This window comes from Triturus cristatus, chromosome 1_1, assembly GCF_964204655.1.
Source record: "Triturus cristatus chromosome 1_1, aTriCri1.1, whole genome shotgun sequence".
Lineage (NCBI taxonomy): Eukaryota > Metazoa > Chordata > Amphibia > Caudata > Salamandridae > Triturus > Triturus cristatus.
The window spans coordinates 602079481-602101797 of NC_140579.1; the positions used below are offsets into that span (position 1 = coordinate 602079481).

Consider the following 22317-nt stretch of genomic DNA (forward strand, 5'->3'; position numbering starts at 1 on the left):
GATCATGGCAGGCTTAGATATCGAATCTCTTTACACTAACATCCCCCACTCGGATGGACTTCGAGTTATAAGAGATCTCCTAGATTCTAGACCACGCCCCTGTTTGATCCCCACAGAATTTGTAATGGATTTACTCCAAGTTGCATTAGAGAACAATTACTTTCTATACCGTGATTCCTTTTACCTACAAGTTAAAGGAGTATCTATGGGTGCATGTTTTGCCCCAAATTTTGCTATTCTGTACGTACACAACTTGGAGAAAACCCACATCCTCACGGGTATCAATCCCTTTCTTGATTGTATCTCCCTCTGGCGTCGCTATATTGACGACATCTTGGTCCTTTGGAAAGGTACTTCAGAGACACTTGATTTATTCATGGTTTGGCTTAACCAGTCACAGCAACATCTAAGTTTCACATGTGAAGCTAAACCTAATGATTTACCCTTCCTTGATGTCACTATACACGCCGAGGATGGTGTGATTGGCACTCGCCTCTTTCGAAAACCCACGGAGAGAAACACCCTTCTCCATTACTCTAGTTATCACCCCAGAGCTTTGCGCGATGGTCTCCCCTATGGCCAATTCCTACGTATTCGTAGGAATTGCAAGTGGCGTAAAGATTATTTCTCTGAATCAGATGTTCTAATACAAAAGTTATCAGACAGAGGTTATCCCAAACGCCTTCTGTCTAGAGCACGGAAGAGAGCCTGGTACTGTCCACGGGAAGTACTTCTGACACCACAACCCAAACAAAACATGTCACGAATTCCCTTTGTTTCCAAATTTAGCCCTTGTAGCAATTTGGTCTCCAAAATCATCAAACGTAACTGGTCTGTACTCAGACAGCTTGACTCTTTCAAGGAACCTCCCCTGTTTTCATATCAACGGGGTAAAAATCTTGCGACACACTTGGTCCATGCTATAACCTGGCCCTCTAACACACCTGAAACCAATACCATTACTGCAGCGTGGGGTCTCCCCCCTATCAATGGTCATTACAAATGTCAGAACTGTTCAGTGTGTGATTTAACGCAAAATACCAAGGAGTTCAAAACAGGCGCCAAAAGCTACATACTTAAAACCATGACTAATTGCAGGTCTCATAATGTAGTGTATGCAATCAGATGCCCCTGTGACCTTACGTATATTGGACAAACAACCCAAATGATTAAACAGCGTATCATACAACACAAAAGCCGAATACACTGTAAAACATTGACTGCTCCATTGGTGAACCATTTCCTGGAAAAGGGTCACAACTCCACAGATTTTACTTGGCAAGTGATTGAACAACCCACATTACCCCTAAGAGGGGGTAATATTAAACTACTGTTGAACAAAAGTGAGTCCAAATGGATGACCATTTGTGACTCCGTGAACGCTGGCTTAAATACCATTGATGAATGGAACAGTACGATATTGCTCTGAAGTCTCTCTCTACACACATGTTTTCTTTCCGTTCATGATTCTTATACTTGCATAGAATTTATTGACTCCTGGATGGTTGCCTTTTTGCTCTTTCCCCTTTTTTCCCCCCCTCCTCCCCCCCCCCTCATACACATGTATCCTCATTGAATTAATTTCAATATACCCTTGATTCTGTAATTCTACATAGAATCCATTAACTGATTGTTATTTTTCTTCCTTTTTCTTCGCCTTTCCCTTCCCCTCAACCCCTTCCTTTATCCTTTAGGTTATCACCGAGGATATTCTTTATATGCCCTTTCAGTATGTTAATTGATATATCCAGCCCCCTTTTTAACTTATAGCCCTTTCAATTACACCACTTGTTCTCCGGGGTTTTTGTAACTTAATAATAAATTGTCATGAGGTTTTCTTCCAATTTTTCCCACCTCCCCTATCTCTCTGCTCCCTCTAGCACACTTTCTTCTATCTTCATTGCTACCGACCTTTCCACCGGACGTAGTCTCACGTCATAACCACTCCCCCTGCTTGACTAATTTAACAACATTGCTTCCCTACGCATTCCCGCGTAGTAACCACTTTTTGTTGAAGCTTTGGTGACTGAGACACCTCCCGGACGCCGTATTCATTAGGTAAGCGTGCCGTACCGGATTCACTAGTCCCGCACCTCCCCTCCCATTGATGGCGCCAATGGTTAACTCCATGCATTTTCTCCGGTTCTAGGCAGTCCTGACCGCCCCCACCCCCCGAATTTTCTTCCGGACACCTTATACATTAGGTAAGCGCCTTCCCTCGACTTCAATTTTCCCGGCTCTTTTCCTCCCAGTGACAGCGTTAATGGACACTTTATATTTTATTTCCCAAACCAGGTTGTCCTACCCCCCTCCCTCGGTTTCTCCACCTGCCTCCCCGTTCTATTCCATCATGATTATGGATCCCTCGTGACCACAACCTTTCGTTTCAAGCCCATTATTACTGTATGGGAGACGAATACCAATACAATGTAAGTTCTCACGTTTTCGGTGTGCTAATTAGTCCTAGCATCCCGCCCCAGTTTGTCTGTTTAGCTAACTCTTAGTTTCTTCCTCACCTCAGAATTCTTGACCCCTGACCAGTCATTACGCCCTTACGACCACGAGTCCAATCTCGCTATCTCAGACCTGCTGACCTTGATTTCTCCTCTGGATTCAGCGCCCCGCTCCCCGTTACCGAGTCCCAGGTAACTAGTTCTGGCAAGCATCGTAATTCCCTCTATCTCGACATCGCCCTTATGACTTAAAGACCTCTTATCTCTCTCCTCACAGCATTACTTTGGACCTCTTCTCTCCCACGTTCCTTAACCTTGAAGCTTCATCTACTTAGGTAAATACATTGTTTATCCCCTTTTCTTCCTTCCACCTTTCCTTCTCCCGCTCTTTGTTTTTTTCTCCCCCCCCCCCCTCCACTACCTCATCACCCACCTTGCCCTTCTTTCCCGTCACTTCTGCACGTCTTGCTCAATTGGTAAAACTTGGACCTTAGCTCGTTCCCCTTATAACTTATAATTCTCCTTCATTCATTCATACTGTTCTCCTTTTCTTGTATAGCACTGTGATGAATAATTCAACCCTGTCCTGACGATGATCCCAATTTAATCAGGATCGAAACGCCGTCGACCTTTTCAGCTTAACTGATGGCTTTATGGTTCTTCAAATTGATGTATAAATAATTCTGTAATGTCGAAAATCAAATTTAGAACCTTGTAATTATCGTTCCATTATTCACTTTCACTTCACGTTGCGCCGTCCCTTGCTGATCTCACCTTGTCACTTGCGTCGCCGTCTTCGTGTCACATACACTTTAAGCACCAAGTACAAGTCCGGGTTGTCTTTATGGTATATTTACTGTATGTACAGTGCTGCTATTACTGCTTCATTTTTTGGTTTATTCAAAATTATATATGTTTTTATGTAAGTAATTTTTTTCCTAACTTAATACAGTATGTTTTTTCTTAAATCATTCTCTTCTTGAGTCTTCCTTTTCTCCTTTGTAATGTTTTTTACATGCAAATTATTTGTCTTGGTCGAATGATACCAGTTGAGAGTTGTTGTTGTTTCTTACATTATTACCCTATCTCAACGAGGTTTACGGGTTATGCTCCTGTTGTTTCTCCTACCTTGTAAGCGCTCACCGCCACCTGGATGGGCATAAAACGGTACCCATGGTGCTGGGCAGCATCACTGCACACCAGGCAGGCTAGGTGCCCGTCGTCCCGGCAGAAAAGGTGCAGGGTCTCGCTGTGCTCGAGGCATCGGCCCCGCGCCCCGCCCTCGGCCCCCTGGACGCCCCCCAGCAGACTGCGCTCCAGCAGGTGGCTCAGCACCCGGTTGGGGATGCAGCAGCGCTCCGGGAACACCTCGTGGCACCTGGGGCAGGAGATGAGGGTGCTAGGGTGGTCCCAGACCCGGTCAATGCACGCGCGGCAGAAGTTGTGCCCTCAGCCCAGGATCACCGGGTCTCTGAAGAGCTCCAAGAAGATGGAGCAGGTGAGCTCATCAGACAGGTCGGTGCTCTGTCGGGGCATTGAGCCTGGCGCTGCTGCCGATGCCATGGGCTCTGCTGCAACCCACCCCTGAATGCCACTTGTGCCCATTGACTGTCAGACATGCCCAGCTAGGGTTTGAGTCCCTGAGCAGTGTGTACAGTGTGAGCGTAGGATGGGGGCAGGGGGGGCTCCTCTCTGAACGGAAGGAGGAGGGGGGATTGCAAGACCCACGCCTCCCATTGGCAGAGCCCAGGGAGCAGGAGGGGTTGCTGGTTTGCAGAGGAGGAGGGTGAGGCTGAGGGCTGAACAGCTCCCACCCTAATAATGCCCTACGGATCAAAGGACCAATTAAATCCTGCTCCGGCAGTGAATGCTTGCAAGAGCTATAAAACAAGCGCTCAGTCGGAGCGTGTGAAAGCTCCTATCACTATAAAGGAGACGACAGAGAGGAGACGCCATGTGCGTGCACATCGCCTGTCCGGGCGCGCACATGGTTTGTCTCCCTTCGCGAAGGAAAGCGACAACAGTAGAGTCTCGCCAAGGCGAAGCAGCTGTGCTGCGTTCGCTAGACGAGACCTAAAAGGCTTACCGGTTAGGGGCATTTCCCGGCAAAGTATACCATTTGAACATTTTCAGGAAAAATGAGCTTTAAGAAATCCAAGGTCGTCACTCTGGAACCAAACCAAGGAGCAGCAGCTCTTCCCACACTTGCACACAACAAATTATGGGATCAAACAGCAGGTAGTGTGGACCAGGTGTCACGACACGTGCTGAAGGCGAGCCATGCAGTATTTGCAAAGGCCCTTCTTTGAATAGTATGCAAGTTGTTATTAGCCTGAGACCAACCTCTCCGCAGTCACAACTGAAACACAAAAGCTTAAACCCCAACAGACTGTCCTCTTTGGCACCCATGGAGAGCACCATTACCAGATGATCTCATCTCCAAGAACACAATTTCACAGTCCTAAGCTCTTTGTTTACAAATCACCCATTGTTTTCTGGCATGCTCGTTAAATTCGTGGAGTTGACATGATCCAAGATGACAACATCCAGAATGTACAGCGATGTTAATGGAAAGCCCTTGAGGACGGGGTTCACAATGAAATGGAGCACTTTGGTAACTATTATGGCGAGCTATTTCTAACTGAATCAGGTAGCCAGTGGACACTAAAGAGATGTTTCAGGCATGACTCCTGCAACAACAGTAGCTCAACCATGAATTCTAATCTAAGATGTATTCAACTTGAGAGTGGCCCAAAGAGCCTGTTCCTTCCAGGCAGAAACCATAAAGTGAATACAGGGCCTATACAGCCTGTTCTTCCCTGGCTTAACCATGAACCTTAAAATTACCAAAAAAATGATGGAAGGCGTGTTGAAATTTTTGGAACACTCACCCCAAGTCAGAGATCTGAGTTTAATCCATTGTTATTTTCTTTCCACGTCACCCCAGTTTGGACCCAGCCATACGCAAATCGGTTTTAACCCTTCTCCCATTGGCACAGTCCAGCCCGAACTGTCAAGCTAGATCCTCCCTGGACTGGAAACAAGCATATTGGGACCGGTTTCGGGGTATCACTCCTTATCAGCCAGGCTAGCTTGAATCCAGTGGGCCAGCAAGCAAGGCTCCCACGTCCAGGTATACCTTTAGCCACTTATGGCGCACATAGCAACATCACAAAATAAACTGTAATCGCCTGCTCCCTCTGTGCATGTTACAGTTCAGGAAATCTAGGAATCAACTAACCTGCTCTTCTAAAACACAAACAACAGAATGAACCCATTGCAACTCCTGATGTTCCACCACCTTTGGGTATCTTACCTGCTTTCCCGATTTGTACTGCCAGCCTGGTGAGCTTCCCCTGGAGCACAGACTTCTCCCTTTTGGGCACCTTCACCGTCTTTTTCTCCCTCTCCTCATTCTCGACTCCTTCACTTTTTAGTGGCTGGATCTCCAGGGGAACACCATCTTGAGCTTTTGCTGAGATTCCAACCAGGACAAAACATGTACAATGTCAATTGGTAGGGAAAAGTAGGAAGTGCAGACAAAATGGAAATGTGGAAAAAAGTCACAACTCAACCGAAATCAAAGACACAACAAGTAATAGCAATTTAATGCGGCAAAGAGGTTTCCCTAGGAAATTGCCTGCTCAACACGAGATTACTTTGCACAGCGCAAATCTGTTCAGCGACGACTAGTAGTTAAGATACAATCACAGGAGTACAAACAGGTGAAAAGACATAGGTAAGTCCTTGTATGTGGCTGCATGGACTGTTAACTCATAATTTAAAGATCAGTTAACAGTATAGTAAGTACTGCTCTGGAAATCACTTCAAGGAATGACAGGTGCTCACTAGACATAAAGGGGAATTACTTTAGAAAACTTTTTAGGTTAATGTTGGCCTACTCCAATACTTCCTAGCACGGGACAAACATCACGATGTTCGAAAGTGGAGATGTAAAGTGTGGGATGTTGGAGGAGCCTGGGACTGGACAGGCCCAGAAGATACCTGCCCATTACACCAGATCACCGTGGCCACCGAGCTACAATGTAGGATACTATTTGCCAATAACCCCGTACATAGTCCTTAAACCAGCTGCCTTGCCTAAAATCTGTTAATCTCATTATATGGATGACTAGCTTATCTGGGCTCCAACTAACCAACAGGGACATCTGAGTCTGTGGGTTGCATGCAATCTCTTTGACAACCTAGGTTAATTTTGATACACCAATCAAAATCATCTACGCACCTTTCGTAGCAAGCCTTGGAACTTAAGACCCAATGCACTGGACCATGTGCTTCCCCTCAAGAAGATGCTCATTAGGGACAAGAGAATGGGGTCTGCCCCTTGGTATACCCCAGAGCTCAGAACCTTGAGACAGAACTGCAAACGCGCGGAGAGATTATGGAGAAGGTGCCCGGAGATAGATAGCAGGGAAAAATATCGCATCGAACTTAGAATATACAAACGTGCTATACGTACTGCTAAGGCCTCCTTCTATGGGGAGAGAGTAAACCATGCTGCGTCCTCATCCAGGGAAGCTTTCTTAGTGATGAAGGAGCTTCTTAAACCACCTGAGCCTACTCCTGTCTATGATAGACCACAGGAAAAATGTCTGGAATTAGCCACCTACTTCAAAAACAAAATCGACATTATTATTAGTTCTCTCCCCTCGGTCTTGGGAACATCGCCCCCTTCTGAGGACTTCAGCATGTCGGAAAATCGACTGACGTCATTTGGCCCTGTATCTACAGGTGAAGTACTGAAGGTCCTCGGGAGCATGAAAAGTGGCTCACCTCGGGACCCTGTCCCGATGCGGTACCTTAAGCAGGCCGCCCTGACGATAGGAGAGCCCCTGACCAATCTGATCAATCTCTCGTTCACTCAGGGGACAGTGCCGCCTGACTGGAAAAGTGCGGTTGTCAAAGCGCTTCTGAAGAAGCCGGGCTTGGACCCGCAGAACTTGGCCAATTTCAGGCCCATCTCCTTACTACCAGGAGTGAGTAAGATTGCCGAGAGGCTGGCGAACCATCGGTTATCAAACTTTCTTGAGGAGAATGGCCGGTTGAGGGACTCCCAGACGGGATTTCGACCAGGCCATGGTACGGACACGGCTCTGCTAGCAGTGGTAGAGGAGGCCAGAAACACTTTGGATGCAGGGGGATCAGTGGCAGTGATCCTCCTGGACCTCAGTGCGGCCTTCGATACCGCCAGCCATGGGGTGCTGATACAACGTCTAGCTGAGTCGGGTGTCACAGGAGTGGCCCTGGAATGGCTGGCCTCCTTTTTGGAGGGGCGTACCTTCGAGGTTTGGGAAGGAAATGCAAAATCCCCTCCCCTCCCACTCCACTGCGGGGTGCCACAGGGCTCATCCCTTAGCCCCACGTTATTTAACGTGTATATGGCACCCTTGGAGGGTGTGGTGTCTCCGTTTGGCTTTAAGACCATAAGCTATGCGGATGACACCCAGCTAGTGGTGAGTCTTACACAGCTGGAGAAACAGCCAGAGACACTCCATGCTTGCTTGAGAGAGGTGTTTGATTGGATGTCCAGGTCATCGCTCAAATTGAATGGCTCAAAAACTGAGCTGATGATCTTGGGCCATTCAAGTTTTGCCCTCTCGCCAAACAGCTGGCCCAACTGCATGGGCACCCCGCCTGACCCAAAAAAAGAGATCAAGAGCCTGGGGGTCTGGCTGGAGCCGGACTTGTCCTTTAGGACACACGCCAAGAAGATCGCGGGCGTTTGTTATGGAATGCTCTGGTCGGCCCGTAAGGTTCTCCCCCTGTTACCAGAACTCTCCCGGAAGCTGTTAGTCCAAGGATTAATCATCTCACGCCTGGACTACAGTAACGCGCTCTTCCTTGGAGCACCAGAGTCAACGTTTAAGATCCTGCAACAAGTGCAGAACGCAGCAGCAAGGCTGCTGCGGAATGTTCCGGCCAGGCAGTCAGCCAGGCCTGCTTTAAAAGCACTCCATTGGCTCCCTGTTAAAGAGAGAGTTACCTTTAAGGCCCTGTGCATCGCTCACAAGAGCATACAGGGGAAAGGACCAGCTATTCTGAAGGACATGATTCGCCCTTATAAGTCTACAAGAGCCTTACGCTCTGACAATAAACATTTCCTTCAGACTAAGAGAATCAGGAGAGCCCGCTCAGGGGGCAGGAGTTTTTCTATCCATACAGCGCTCGCCTGGAACTCCCTCCCATTCTCGCTGCGGTCCGAACCAAACCTTCTCAGATTCCGGAAACATCTGAAAACGTATCCGTTCCCAGAATAACTGTAGCTTCTCTGTTTTTTATTAGTAGCCTGCTCTTGGTCTCTATAAGCGCTGGGATGCCTCATGGTAACCGTGCGCGGTACAAAATTCAATAATAATAATAATAATAATAATAAGACAGACGTTTTCTTATCAAGGAAAGGTATAGTTCTCAGACTAGCCCAAACAATAACAAATTTAATTTCTATGATCTGGGATTTCCAATCTTTATAGGCCAATCAGTTCTCAAACTAAGATGAGGAAAATTCAAATCGAACTGAGAAAGAGGAGTCATACTAGAAAGAGTTATATATCATATGGGTACTCACCAGCTGTGTCTCGGTGAGTGCTTGATTCAAGCCACCTCAATGGCTTTGTAGGTCCTTGGATCTACATAAAATTACTATCTGTAAATTCGACTTGCACTAGACTCTCATTCCATCACAAGTGTTGGTCACTAGCAAACATTCTAAATTTCAAACGGATAGGAAATTGAAGCCACTATTTTAGCCTTGTGTAAAATTCAATTAGTCTCAATATTCAAGTGGTTTATAATGTTAAGGCTGATTTTAAAATAAGCACAGAAGTATATAACTATGGCAATGACTTTTGGGTTAGAACATTTCTTTTATCACAGTCCATCCTGCAGGCATGTATGTGGAGACATGGGAAGTAAATCATGACATGCAAGTGGAAAATACACCACTCACTATTGCCAGTAAGTATCCATAACCAGGGGTCTGTAGAGTTTTTTAAATTAAATTATGAACACTCAATTTAGTAAGAGATGAGAAAGGTGATCCGAATATTCTTTTAACCACAGTGGCTAGGTTTCTCGGAGTTCACTATGATATGTAATTTGAATTTTCGTCACTGAAAACTATCCTCTCGTAGATCGGCGTGACACCTGTCAAAATAGCAAATTCTCTGTGCTTCAGAAACTTACTGTTCCTTTTCACAAACAGGACCTCCTCCATATTTCGTACTCTAAAAGTGTAAAAGAAAATCTTCCTAATCTAGAAATAAAAATCCTCTAAAACTGTATAAGGGTCAATCTGGGACTGATGCTTCTCGCAGAAAACCTTCACTTGTGTGAGGGCTCACAGGGTCACTTGTCCAGCATCCACGGCTACAATATCCATGGAGTACCCCCTCTTAACGCCCATGCTCATTCCACCAACATGAAGGGCATGCTGTGGCTTTGGGGAGAAAGTTGGCAGGTCTGCCATGTGATCAACTACTACAAGGTGTATGTAAGAATTAATTTTGAATATATACAGTCAGATTAGAGCAAAGATTGCTTATGATCCTTGAAGCCCAAAACTTGATCTTTACAATATTTTGCACAGATCTTTCACTCCAGTGAAAGACTGATTGGCAAAACTGTGCTTTGCAACCGGTATTATCAGCTGAGTAAACTGGACAATGGAATAAGGAAAATGTAATCACTTGTAATCTGAGTCCTCTATTACAGGCATTTTAATTTCAGTCATAAGCACTTAAATGGGCAGCCTTAAACACTTCCAGAGATATATCGTCTTCGCTAATCTAAATTAAACAGACCTGAAAGCACTACTGTGGTGCTTCCGCCCGTTTTGAAACGTCCATTTTGTAAAGAGATTAAAGCAAATAAAACAGCTAACCCTAAACCAGAAATATAAGTCTCCTAATTTAACGCATTAGGATGCCACACAGCCCTTCAATGCAGCACAGTAGGAGTTTACGTCAGTTCCTATAAGCTTCTTGTGAGAGGAAGGATCGTACTTAATTGTTTGCTATACAACATCCTGATTCCCTAATAGGTATGGGGTGGCTGCATACAAATTAAACGAAGACGCTATGATGGAGAAGGATTATGTTACTTCACCTGTAAGCATCTGTTATTAGAATTTAGCTTTGTAGGTTCACATGCTTTGCATACTTCTGCCATCTAGTGTTGGGTCTGAACATTACAAGTTGTTCTTCTTTGAGGATGTTTCAAGTTACGAAGTGTATAACTCCTTCCTTAGCTGTCAATGTACATGGACCTTGGTTCTACCTTTAGACTGCTTTCCACACAGTGGGGTGAAAGGGAGAGAGAACATGAATACAGTCATGCAAATGTATGCCCTTTCATTGAAGTTGTTCAATTATAAAGGACACACACGCTGTCATTTCCCACTTATGGGAAGGGTGCATGAGAATCTACGGCACTACACACTACGAACAGATGCTTACAGAGTAAGAAACAATCTGTTCATAGCACATGTTGCTGTTGATACACATGCTTTGCATCGACTATAAAGCAGTTTTATCCCAGTAGTTGTTAGTAGGCAGCTGAGGCAGATGTTTGAAAAGGTGCTCTTAGTACTTTTTGGCCAACCAAAGCCTATTGTTGGCTAATATAGCCACACAGTTTAGTGAAGGTGTGTAATGCCGGCCAAGTTGCTGCCTTACATATGTCAGGTATTGGAATGTTACCTAAAAAAGCCATTGTAGGTCCTTTTTGTGTAGTGTGTGCTCTATGAGGTACCGCAAACACCTTGTTTGCCTTTGCATAACAGGTTTGAATACAGTTTACAACCCATTTTACAATCCCTGCTTTGATCTGATTTTGATTTGATTTCATATTTATAGAGCTCAAGCTAATGCCTTAAGGCATCTATGTGCTACAACCTGGCAGTACTGCAGAAGAAAAAGGAGACATGCAGAGGACCCTGAGATATTGCAGATCATGACTAAAGGGTGAAAAGTCAGATCAAAGGAATTTCTTTTCTCTGTGGTGTTGTCCTCGAGTCTGGCGAGCAATGATGGTCCAGGAGCTAAGTGCAGTCGAAGCCCAGGCCTCTGCCTGACAGTCAGCCTTGAGTGAGCCCCTAAACGAAACAGAGGGCACAGACAATGCTGGATTCGTCAGTCATTGCCCATGACCATCGGTTGTACTTTCACTATTTTTGCTTTCTTTTTACACTACATTGATCATGGTAGCAGAGTGACATTTTCACAGTCCAGAGAAATACCCCCACACCTGAAATTGGCTTTCAACAGGGCAGAAAAATGTTGACTACTCTCTCTTTGGGGATGATGTTCTTTCCCTCTTTTTTTAATTTTTAAGCCTATCCCTTTGACATTATAAAACAGTGGAGTTCCACCAAGTGGTAGTTTACCTTCCCTCTGCACTCTACACCATTAATCACACCTGCTACTTATCTAGGCATCATTCATTTGAAATGGCTCCTTCTAATTCAAGGATTTGTAGTCCACACCACACCATATGGCGTGGTTTGTGCAGGAACACTATGATGAAGCATGCCACGTAAGGGTGGGTGAGGGTTTTGTCCTAACAGGAATTGTCCCGTGGATACAAAGAGACAGGAAGTATAGAGACTTTTTACGTTCAATCGGTATATAGCCCTTTCTGCAAGAGTCTGGTTTTAAAAAAAACAGTGCCACCTCTATGGACTGATTTAGATGAAATGGAGAGATTGCCTTGGGTAAATATTATGCATTAGTCAGCAGGACCACTGTATCTTTATGTAGCTGAATAAAGGGCTCTTTAACAGTAAGTGCATGTAACTCACTAAATCACAGTAAAGATGTGATGGCTACAAAGAGGCTACTTTCCATAAAACAAACTGGAAATCAAATGAATATAGGGGTAGGTTTAAAATGAGGCCCCAGGAGCCATGTGAGTACTATATTTTAGTTACACACAAGTGGTAGGCGTCCTAGGCGGTATAACCCTTTCAACATTCTCCATAAAGGCTTTAATTACTGGAATTGTGAATAGAGAAGACTGTACTTGGCTTTGCAGGTATGCTGCTATGCGTCCAGATGGAGTCATATAGATGTATACTCCAATCCTTCTTTCTGTAAATGTGGAAAGTAGGAAATTAGATTTTGCACCATTGCCTGATTAGGCGATGTGCAACACAATTCATAGTTGAAGAATTTCCACTGAGCAGCATCGCATGCCAATGCAATAGGCCGCCGTGGTTTGAGAAGGATAACCATGCATTCATCTTGAAGATTTAAACACCCAAATTCTAAGGCCTCAGGTGCCAAACTGCAAGATTTAGCTTCTTGGGGCAGGATGTCAGATGTGTCCCTGGTGTTGAGTAAGAACATCTAATCTGAGAAAAAGCGTCTCATGAGAGGAGATGAACAGTCTCTTATGGCTGAGTCCATGGTTGCATGGCCCATGTTGGGGCTACTAGAATGAGTGTCAATGGGCCCTGACCAGCTCATTCATAGGGCATTGCCTATGGATTGTGGGTGTGGGTAGCTGGAGGCAAAGCTTGGGAATTGTATGTTTCCATGAGTGGCAAAAAGGACAAATGTTGGACTTTCTCACTTCCGAAAGTACTTTTGTAGGACCTGAGGATGGTATTCCCACCTGTGAACTTGTTGATATCTCCTATTTTAGAGGTCAGCAAAGACACTGCCCACATCTGAAGGTTTTCCGCTAGGAGGTGTTCTTATGTTAGGATGAATAACTCATCTCAATATTTGTTGTGCTATGTTGGGTACAAGAGAATGTGTGTGCCCCTGCTTCTTAATGGAGTACTTTGCTTTCATGTTGCTGGTTTTTATTAGGACAATCTTGTTCCTTACCAATGGATGGAAGGCTTTGACCTCTACCAAAATGGGTAGGAGCTCGAGGTAGTTGGTGTGCTTGGTTTGTTTGTAGAGAGTTCTATGTACTTTGGACAGTTATGTTGCCAAAATGTGTTCCCCGTCCTATGCGCGTCGTTGGTAGTTGTCAGCTGCAGATAATGGTCTAAAAGGCCTGGCTAATAATAAACTGTTGGTGTTCCACTAATGAAGAAAGTGCTGAGCACTGGCCTTTAGCAACACTAGATCTTTGAGTTGACCCTTCCCTTGTGACCACTGACTGCAGAGGTATTCTTGGAGAGGGCACACAATGTAATCTGGCAGGCGTCACAATTGCTAAGCATGATGCTATCATCCCAAGCAGTTTCATTACAGTTCTTACTGGCACAAGATGAGCAAACGGAAAATGAGGCACCAGCTGTTAAAATGATAGCCTCTGTTCGCTGGGGTAAGCTTTCCCCATGACCGCGTTTAGGACTGACCCTAAAAATGGTTGGATCTATTGAGATTGCAGGTGAGAATTTATTTTGTTTTTCATTGACTGGAACCATAGTCAGTGTAGCAGACTGAGTGCTGTCTGAGTGTGTGACCGGTATTTTTGCTTGCTGCCACTCTTGATCAGCCAGTCATCTAGTTAAGGGAACATGTATACCCCCTCTCCCCAGAGGAGAGAGGCAACAACAGCAAGGCATTTTATAAAGACTCTTGGAGCTGTTGGGCGAGTCAGTGCTTAGTGGCTGGGTTTCAACCATTGCCCCTGCCGCTACTGTTACTTCCCTACCGCCTCCTCCTGAGTAACTTCTGGTGTTCTGGGGATCGTGAAAGGAATTATGATGATACTTTTGATTGTTTTTTGTATGTGATGTTTGGCCTGATTTTGGTGAGCCTCCTGATTATGGCCTACAAAAAGTAGGTTGTTTGTAGTGTGCTCATGAACCTTCCAATTTCTGTGTCCTTCGTTTTTTCTAACATTGACATAATGTTGAGGAGGTGCAGTTACACCTCAGGTTTAAAGCCGAACACCCACAGCCAAGCGTGTCTTTGGAGTAATGTGCTTGTGTTTATACACCATAAGGCCATGTTTGCGCCATCTAGTATGCAGCAGATGTTGATATTTGAGATTATTTTGTGTTCAGCCACACATTCTTCTCCACTGCTTCCTAACAGAATCTGTTGTATTGCGACAGTAACATCATGGAATTGGCTATGCACCAGTGCATTAATCCACCTACTATAACTCGTTTGCCTGTAGAGACTATGTGCTTACTTTCTTTATCTGGGGGTGGGGCATCCCCAGTCGTTTATGCAAGCATCCCTAATTCCTGGCCTCGTGGGACATGTGCTCTGATCTAAATAGAGTCTACTGGAAAAGCTTTGTATTTTTCCAATATGGGGCATGACTACCCTGACGCTCAATGGGTGTTTTACAGTTGCCAGGGGCTGATTTCATTATGTTCTTCAACATAGGGAAAAACTGAACACTGCTTTCAGCTTTTGACAGAGTCTCTAGAAGGAAACTGCCTTCCTCTTTCACGTGTATTGTGACATTGTGGCGTGGAGCCACTTTCTGAATTACAGCTTGGTATACTACTGTATTGCCTAGGACGATGGTTTTGCTGAGTAAGACTAAATATCTTGATCCTCAGGGGGATCAACAATGTTGTCCTCCCATAGATCATCTGCTGTCCTGTGGATCGGTCAGATGGGTCCTCCTCTCAGTATGGGTGCTAGGCTGGAGGAGTGAATAGAGTCCTCTGTAATCTGTGGTAAAGGCAAAGGAGGTAATGGTGAGATTGATCTCAGTGGTGGTGTATGAGGTTGTAGTAAAGGAGGTTAAAGAAATGCAACTTGCAGTGCCTGATTTGGCTTGGCAAAGGAGCAGGCTGAGGCGGTGCTATTGCTCTTTGTGCTTTTTGTGTCCTGGGGGTTTAGGAGTGTTGCATTTGAGTTCTTCCTCAAAAGTAAGCTTCTTTTTCTTCAGGATGGGAGGAGTTATAGAGACCAGTGTTCTTTCTGAAGACTGTTGAAATTCAGCCGGTACCCGGGTGAATAAAGAGACATTTTTGTTGTGCATCAAACACCTTCACGAGCCTCTGAGCTCAACATTGAAAGTCCTCTCAACTTCGATATCAGCTCAGAACATACCGGTGTCATTTTCAGCATTGAAGCAAGAGTTTTGGTCTCTGCTCCAAACCTTCACATCAGCTCTCAAGGGGGCCCGAGGGTGGTGGGCCTACAATTTGTTTTTGACTGGTTCAGGGCTCGATGCCTGGCTATCTTAGAAGTGGAGCTTCTCTCCGCCATACTGTCACGTGCATTGTTTACCCATGGCCAAGATTAGTACTCACGGACCTCAGTGTCTTTGTCTTAGGCGGTTCTGCCTGCCTCAACTTCCAAGGGTCATGCTCTTTGACAGAGGCCTCCGTTGACAAAGTTTCGGTGCTTGGTGTTCTCTTGGTGACCTGTGGTTCTGATGATCCTGGAAATACTTCCTGGACATCGATGGGATCTTGTTCCCTGAAAACATCTGGGTGTCCGACATTGCCTGAGACTGCACTCTCATGTGTACCCAGTGTCTTACTATCCTATATATAAGAGTCTTTGCGCACCTGAAAGCTTGGCAAAAGCTTTAATTCGACTCCTGGTGTTGTGGATAAAGGCAGAGGTTACAGACCTCGTGCTGTTTGGACCAGGGATACTTGGAGTTATTTTGTGGGCAGAATTGAAAGAGAGTCCTCCATCTGCCTACATTCTCTGAGGCGGAGTCCTCGATATTTTGATAAAGTTGTTGGATCGTTTACAGACTATGGAGCCAACAGCACAGATTCAATGCCAACTGCTTGTACATTTCCTCTGGAAACAACAACCTGAAGCAGGGCCCAAAGTCTCTGTGCACAACATTATTGAAGCTGTTGCTTTTCATGTCAGAACCCGATGGAGGAAGAAAACAATCTAAAGTGGAGTCTAGGCCCATGTGCATTGTGGACTACGGAAGGAGTAACTCTACATCTTGTAACTCAAAACTTCTTCGAAGTAAAACAACTTCTATTGTCCAGACCCGACACTAGATGGGAGGAGTATGCGCAGCATGTGTATCTACAGTAGTACATGCTACAAACCTATGATTACAATTAGTTTCTCCATCACAGACCTATCATTGATGTTCATAAGCACTGAACAGAATAGCAAACTTCATGCCCAGTGGAGGCTAGTGAAAAACACAATATAAATAAAAAATATACCCCTATAAATTTTGCAGAAAATCAGAACTGACCAGTGTCTACTTCCAAGTCTTAACAGTAGTGCTCGGTTAAGTTGTGAAATTGACTCCATGTTACAACTTTAATTCTCTATATCGTGAAAATCTATAAAAAGCATTCCGGAGGCTGACATTTGACTAGCAGTGTGTCATTTTCCACCTGGTTGTGAACTGTTAGGTGGTAGGAATACCTGTACAAATAGCAGCACAGAGCTATTTAGTATTTTTTCTAAATGTAGTGCATAAAAATGCCTGTCACATCTAGTGGGAGAAGTAATATCTCAAATGGAGAGAATAAAATAAAGAGAACTATGGAAAATAAATTGTTTTATTTATTTCAAAATCCCAAAACAGGGAGACCTTATTTTGTAACACAATATAGGGCATGTCGTTCACCCTTCAGTCTGATTTAATGGCCATTAATAAGGTAACTTTCCAAGCTTGGTACTGAATGCCTCATTTATTCATACGTTTAGAGAGAGAACCCATCAATTTAGACATGACTATATTAATTCCTATCAGGATGCCTTCTCATTGAAATAAGACTTTGATAGGGCCATCAAAAAATCCATAATCATTTGAAAGGCGAACAAGGATGTCTCAGAAGGACTTTATTCACATGCAGGAATAGCTACTAGATATATGGCAGGGTTGTAAACGACCTTCTTTAAGTACAAAAATAGATCAGAAAATAATTTAAATTTCTTCACTTTCTCCCAAATTAGAGACACAGTTTGCACCACAATCTCCAAAAAGGCTCTATTTACAGGAGAGAATAATAAGGATCCACCACTGGCAAGGGTAAATGCCAACTATGGATTTTTTTTTATTTAGTCGGTGTTTGTACAAGAATAAAGGGGGGGGGGACAAAGACAAATGTATTAACAGTGGATAACAGGGGTATTATTGTTGGACCTGGGTTCCATGTACATAGAAGTGTTTGTGTTTTTTGCTGCAGGTAAAATATCAAAGTATGGAGGTTCTTCGAAGAGAACATTTCTCAAAGAACTTGGTTGTTAATCTGCTTTCACACCTCATGGATGGTTGTGAACGGAGGTCAAAGACTCAGTTCAACATTGTTTGCACATCCTTTGGGAAGGTCCATGATCTTGTAAGAACGTGTGTCTTTAGTTAATAGTGGCAGACTTGTCAGGCAGAGTGGATACAGAGTTTGTTAAGAAGGGAGCGAAATAGTTGAAGATTAGCTAGAAGTCCTTGGCATGAGCATGCTGATTAGGCAAATCCTTTCTCTGTTCAAGCAACTTGAATCCTCAGGCACTTGGGCCATGTGAGTTCCCTGTCGGCCTAAGGAAATGTGTGTTGTTACTGACAGACGATTTACTTCCATAAGGCCCACCTCCGTAAGTATTTTGTTCTGGGACCTGCAAAAGAGAGAGTCTGGCAAAGTGCTGGCATATTGTCCTAAGTGTCTCCTGAACTCTTAGGTCATTAATCTTCCAAGCATTTTCAGAGTTTGCAGGTGCAGCTGCATACGAGCACTGTTGGATTTGCAGGATGCTATAACTCCTATTCGATCTATATGGATGTAGGTTGAGGCTTAGTTGTAATTCAAGAGGTGTTTCCAGTGGATGGATAGTTTACACTCTTTGTATCTAACACAGGTCTCCGGTATTTTTTGTGTACTTTAAGAGAGACGTTAACTCTCTACAGTATTCCTGGAGCAAGAGATGGTGCAAGATATGTGAGGTGATCTTGAAATGTTGATAAGAATATATGATACAAATTTGCTGTTTGGTCAGAAAGAAACAATTTCTTCCAAAACCTCTCAAGAGCTTCAGCTATGCGTTTTCTGAGATAGGGGACACTGAAAATTATTTGCTAAATGCCTTAGCACATTCAGTTTTTCTTTAGATGAATGTAGGCACTGTGTCTAGGCGGGAACATGGTATAGGTGATCCAAAGTGCCTGAAGGGTTGCTTTAGCAAAAGAGGTCCTAGTCAGATAGGCATGTAGAAGGTGGTTGGCTTGAAAATTATAGAGAGCTCCAAGCCTTGAGACTGTGACATCCTCCACTGTGTGGGACATCTTCAAAAATACTGAAATGTCTTAACAGCAGGAGACAATTTGATGTAATCATCATAAATTGGGTCCAGCCCTAGGATTCAGCAGGAAATGATTCAAATGTGCATTTTTGAGGGTGGTTATAGAATTCTGCACAGAAAAGAAAAGTATGGGACAATGGTGTGGTAGCAAGGGCCTTTGAGTTCTCTGCAGCTGGTGTGAGACAAGTAGTCAGTGACACATGCACACTCAGCCTGACATGCAGTTGTTGAAGAGGATATTGTAGCATTTTGGAAGGAAGTTGGAGACAATGTTTCAACATATAACGGAACTGTGAATGGGTGAGAGACTTTGATGACTATGATATCATAGACGTCAATAAAGCTGATGACGACCTGGAATGCAGGTGGCTACACAAATATCTGCTCACAACAGGGGATGTATTTTTCATGATATGGTGGCTCGGTAAACATCCCTTGGAAAAGCAAATAGATCTGGGTTTAATGCGCCAACACATGTAACGATAGGCATGCATCAGCATCCATTCGTTCATGTGTTAACAATAGGGAGCTGGCAGAGATGTAAAATAGACTCTCGTGCATTTCAATGCATGTACTCCAGTAAAGGTGGAAAGACATACACAAACAACCAACAGCATCATCAGAGAGAAATATTCCTCGGGGCTGGGCAAGATGTGACTGACAAAGTCTCAAGCCATTGGCTGAAATAAGCAGATCCAAAGCTCAGTATAAGTATAGTGGAAAAAAAACATTTGTTTAGGCTCCTCTGCAGTGAAATCCAGACCAAAAAATTCCACATAGATTTATTTAATGCAAAGGGTGGTCACAGTAGATTCAGTTAAATAAAAAAAGCATCTAAAAAAATGGCTACAAAATCTTTGAAAATAGTAAGTGTTCAGAGATTCTTGCACTATTAAGTAGAAAAAAGGGGGCTCTCACTGTACTGCATTGCGACAATTTAGCGCAGACTGCTGCGTTCAGGTGGCAGTTGTAATCCCTGATTATCGTTAGTTGCTTATATGTTTTCTGTTATTCTCATCTTTTAAAAGAAAATGAACGATATGGTGGTATAGTTTTAGTTTTCTACTAAATCATAAAACTGGCTTTCTAATTTTACAGCAAAGCCAGTTTGGCATGTTACATACCTTTTATAACAAGCATTTGCAATGCAATAGGTCTCGCATTTACGTGACTTTAAGCTATTGGCATTATCATTTGCAATGTCAATAGCTCATGTAAATGCTTGTTTTAAGAGGCAAGAGAGAAAGGACTATACGGGAGCTCAGCCTCGTCGCCTTAAAGCAGTTCAGTATATTGTGTAAGCTTGTCAGTCGGCAGCCTGCTTGCTTCCCATACTTTCGGATTTAGACGCCTGTATTCCCAACTCCGCAACACTCTTTCCGTGTTTTATACCTTGGAATGATGAGCCGCTGGGTGAGACTGCCGCAGCTCTCCGCAGTAGGTGCACTCGCACACCTAGCTTCCTATCCATCTTTCCAGGTTTCTCCTCACCTTACTGGCAATGTAAGTGGGAGGCTGAGAAGCGCCAAAACATGGGCTGTAATCTGAAACAAACCGAAACAGTGGAGTGCGCTTCTGGCTTTGCTTTTCCTGAGCGCCTAATCATCAACCGCAGCATCGCCCCCAGGAAGTCACCTCGCGATATCTCCTCTGCCCGTGCGCCCCAGCCCCATTAGAGCCTCACCCCCCAGGAGCCACCGGGGCAGGGCACAGGCCTGCAGCTGTGGACTCCTGCCGTGCTCAGCTGGTTGGATACCCCGCTGGAGTGGGGCGGGTCTGACAGACTCCACCCCAAGCGCCTGTGCCGGGACAGGAGCAGTGGGGGCCTTGAGGCAGTACAACTGTCCCATGCAGGGGCGACTGGTCACCCCCGCGGTAGGGACATCCAGTCTGTTAAGGAGGAATGTTACAGGGGGTGGGATGGGTGGGGAGGCCTCTCGATGTTTTACAACATCTTAATGCTCGATTGGGACTTCAGCAAAGGTATTAGGACGTGCACTTGTCAAGGAGAGACAAGATTGTGGGACGTGGTGTGACCTTTTATGGACCAAACCAAATGTAGTGTGCTCACAGCTGTGCTTAAGTATGGGGGCACAGACAGGACTCTTGGGGAATAGTTATCTGCCATTGAGTGCAAAGGCGTGGGCTCACTTGACTAGAAGTAAAATAATGGCATACCGCGGAGCATGCTGGGAGACCGGCCTCCGCACAGTGTAGTGCTGCATTTTCTCCTTAGTAGTAAGTAGGAGGCTGGTGCGTGGCTCTGACGTCACAGCTCCAGAACTCTCAGATCTGTGTAATATAGAATATACCCCATACCACCTGTCGTACACAGGAGCTTGTGTCTTTTCTCTCACGGCGTGATACAGTGTACACTTTTCAGACTGTCAGACAGACACTGCTCATTCAGTACTATGACAGAACTGTAGGCACGCTCCGATAAACACGGCAATTCACACCAGATAACCATGCAGCGCCACCTCCCACTGCAGGGGCAGACAGGTCGGGTGAATGATTGGCTAGCAAATAATCCGGATTGACTTCACCATGTTTATCAATGATTCAGCAGTGTCACATAGCTCCTCACACGCAGGGCTCACCGCCCCTAGTGCCTACTGCTGTCTGGCCTGCCCTCACAGAATATATATTTACCTCCAATAGCCTTCCACCTGTATTTGTTTTTTACTAGCCCTCCCTTCATTTCCACTCACAGCCAGGCTGCAGACCTGGGGAGCTCGCGGGGTCAGGGCAAAGAGACGGGGCCGTGCCCACTGCAAGGCAACTCCATCACCTACCTGAACACGGTGTTCCTCAGTGCGCCTTCCCAGACACCTCCGCGGCGCCTAATGGCTTCTATTAATACCTGTGTTGACTAAACAGTGCCCTCATTACACGTACCCTAAGAGAAGAGCTCATGCCCAGTTGGCCCTAATTAGGCTGTGTTGCGCCAATTATTCACCCACTTCCAGGCCCTCCGAGGGGCAGCAGAGGAGGCTCCTGGGGGAGCAGCCCTGGGTCTGGCATGCGCATCCATGCGGGGTGCTGAGGAGCCAATTTACTACAAGAGACCCCACCCACTCGCCTTGCACCCAGAAAAACGGAAAAAAAGTCCCTCTGTTCGCCAGACACAAATCTTTGTTTTCTTAATGTCGGCCATTTATTGAGAATAATTTATGGTGGCAGGAAACCTTTGATATAGTGTGTAGAAGGGGACGCGCGAAGGAGTTTCCAGGCATACCGTGAGGGGAACGGTTCTATCCTGTGCTGCTGCCCTTGTTCTTAGTCTGTTCGTGCTGGTGCCTCAGGGGATACGAAGGAAACAGCTTTGGCCGGCTGCACCATCTAGACCACAACCCCCAGAAGGCCTAGCGCCGCAGCGCGATCTTGAACAGCTGAGGGGAATCCCTCTTAAACCCAGGACGCTCACCGCAGCGCGGGACGCGCGAAGGAGTTTCCAGGCATACCGTGAGGGGAACGGTTCTATCCTGTGCTGCTGCCCTTGTTCTTAGTCTGTTCGTGCTGGTGCCTCAGGGGATACGAAGGAAACAGCTTTGGCCGGCTGCACCATCTAGACCACAACCCCCAGAAGGCCTAGCGCCGCAGCGCGATCTTGAACAGCTGAGGGGAATCCCTCTTAAACCCAGGACGCTCACCGCAGCGCGGGACGCACGAAGGAGTTTCCAGGCATACCG

General features: G+C 45.2%; 1 protein-coding gene across 4 annotated transcripts in view; it reads right to left on the reverse strand.

Moving 5' to 3' along the window:
* Positions 1-22317, reverse strand: part of LOC146870694 (plasma membrane calcium-transporting ATPase 4-like) — a 1872989-nt gene that overhangs the window by 386976 nt on the left and 1463696 nt on the right. For all 4 annotated transcript variants that reach the window (XM_085646147.1, XM_085646144.1, XM_085646145.1 and 1 more), the window contains one exon: positions 5770-5928. In XM_085646147.1, the coding sequence (XP_085502273.1) occupies positions 5770-5928 (159 nt within the window). The remainder of the gene's footprint in view (positions 1-5769; positions 5929-22317) is intronic.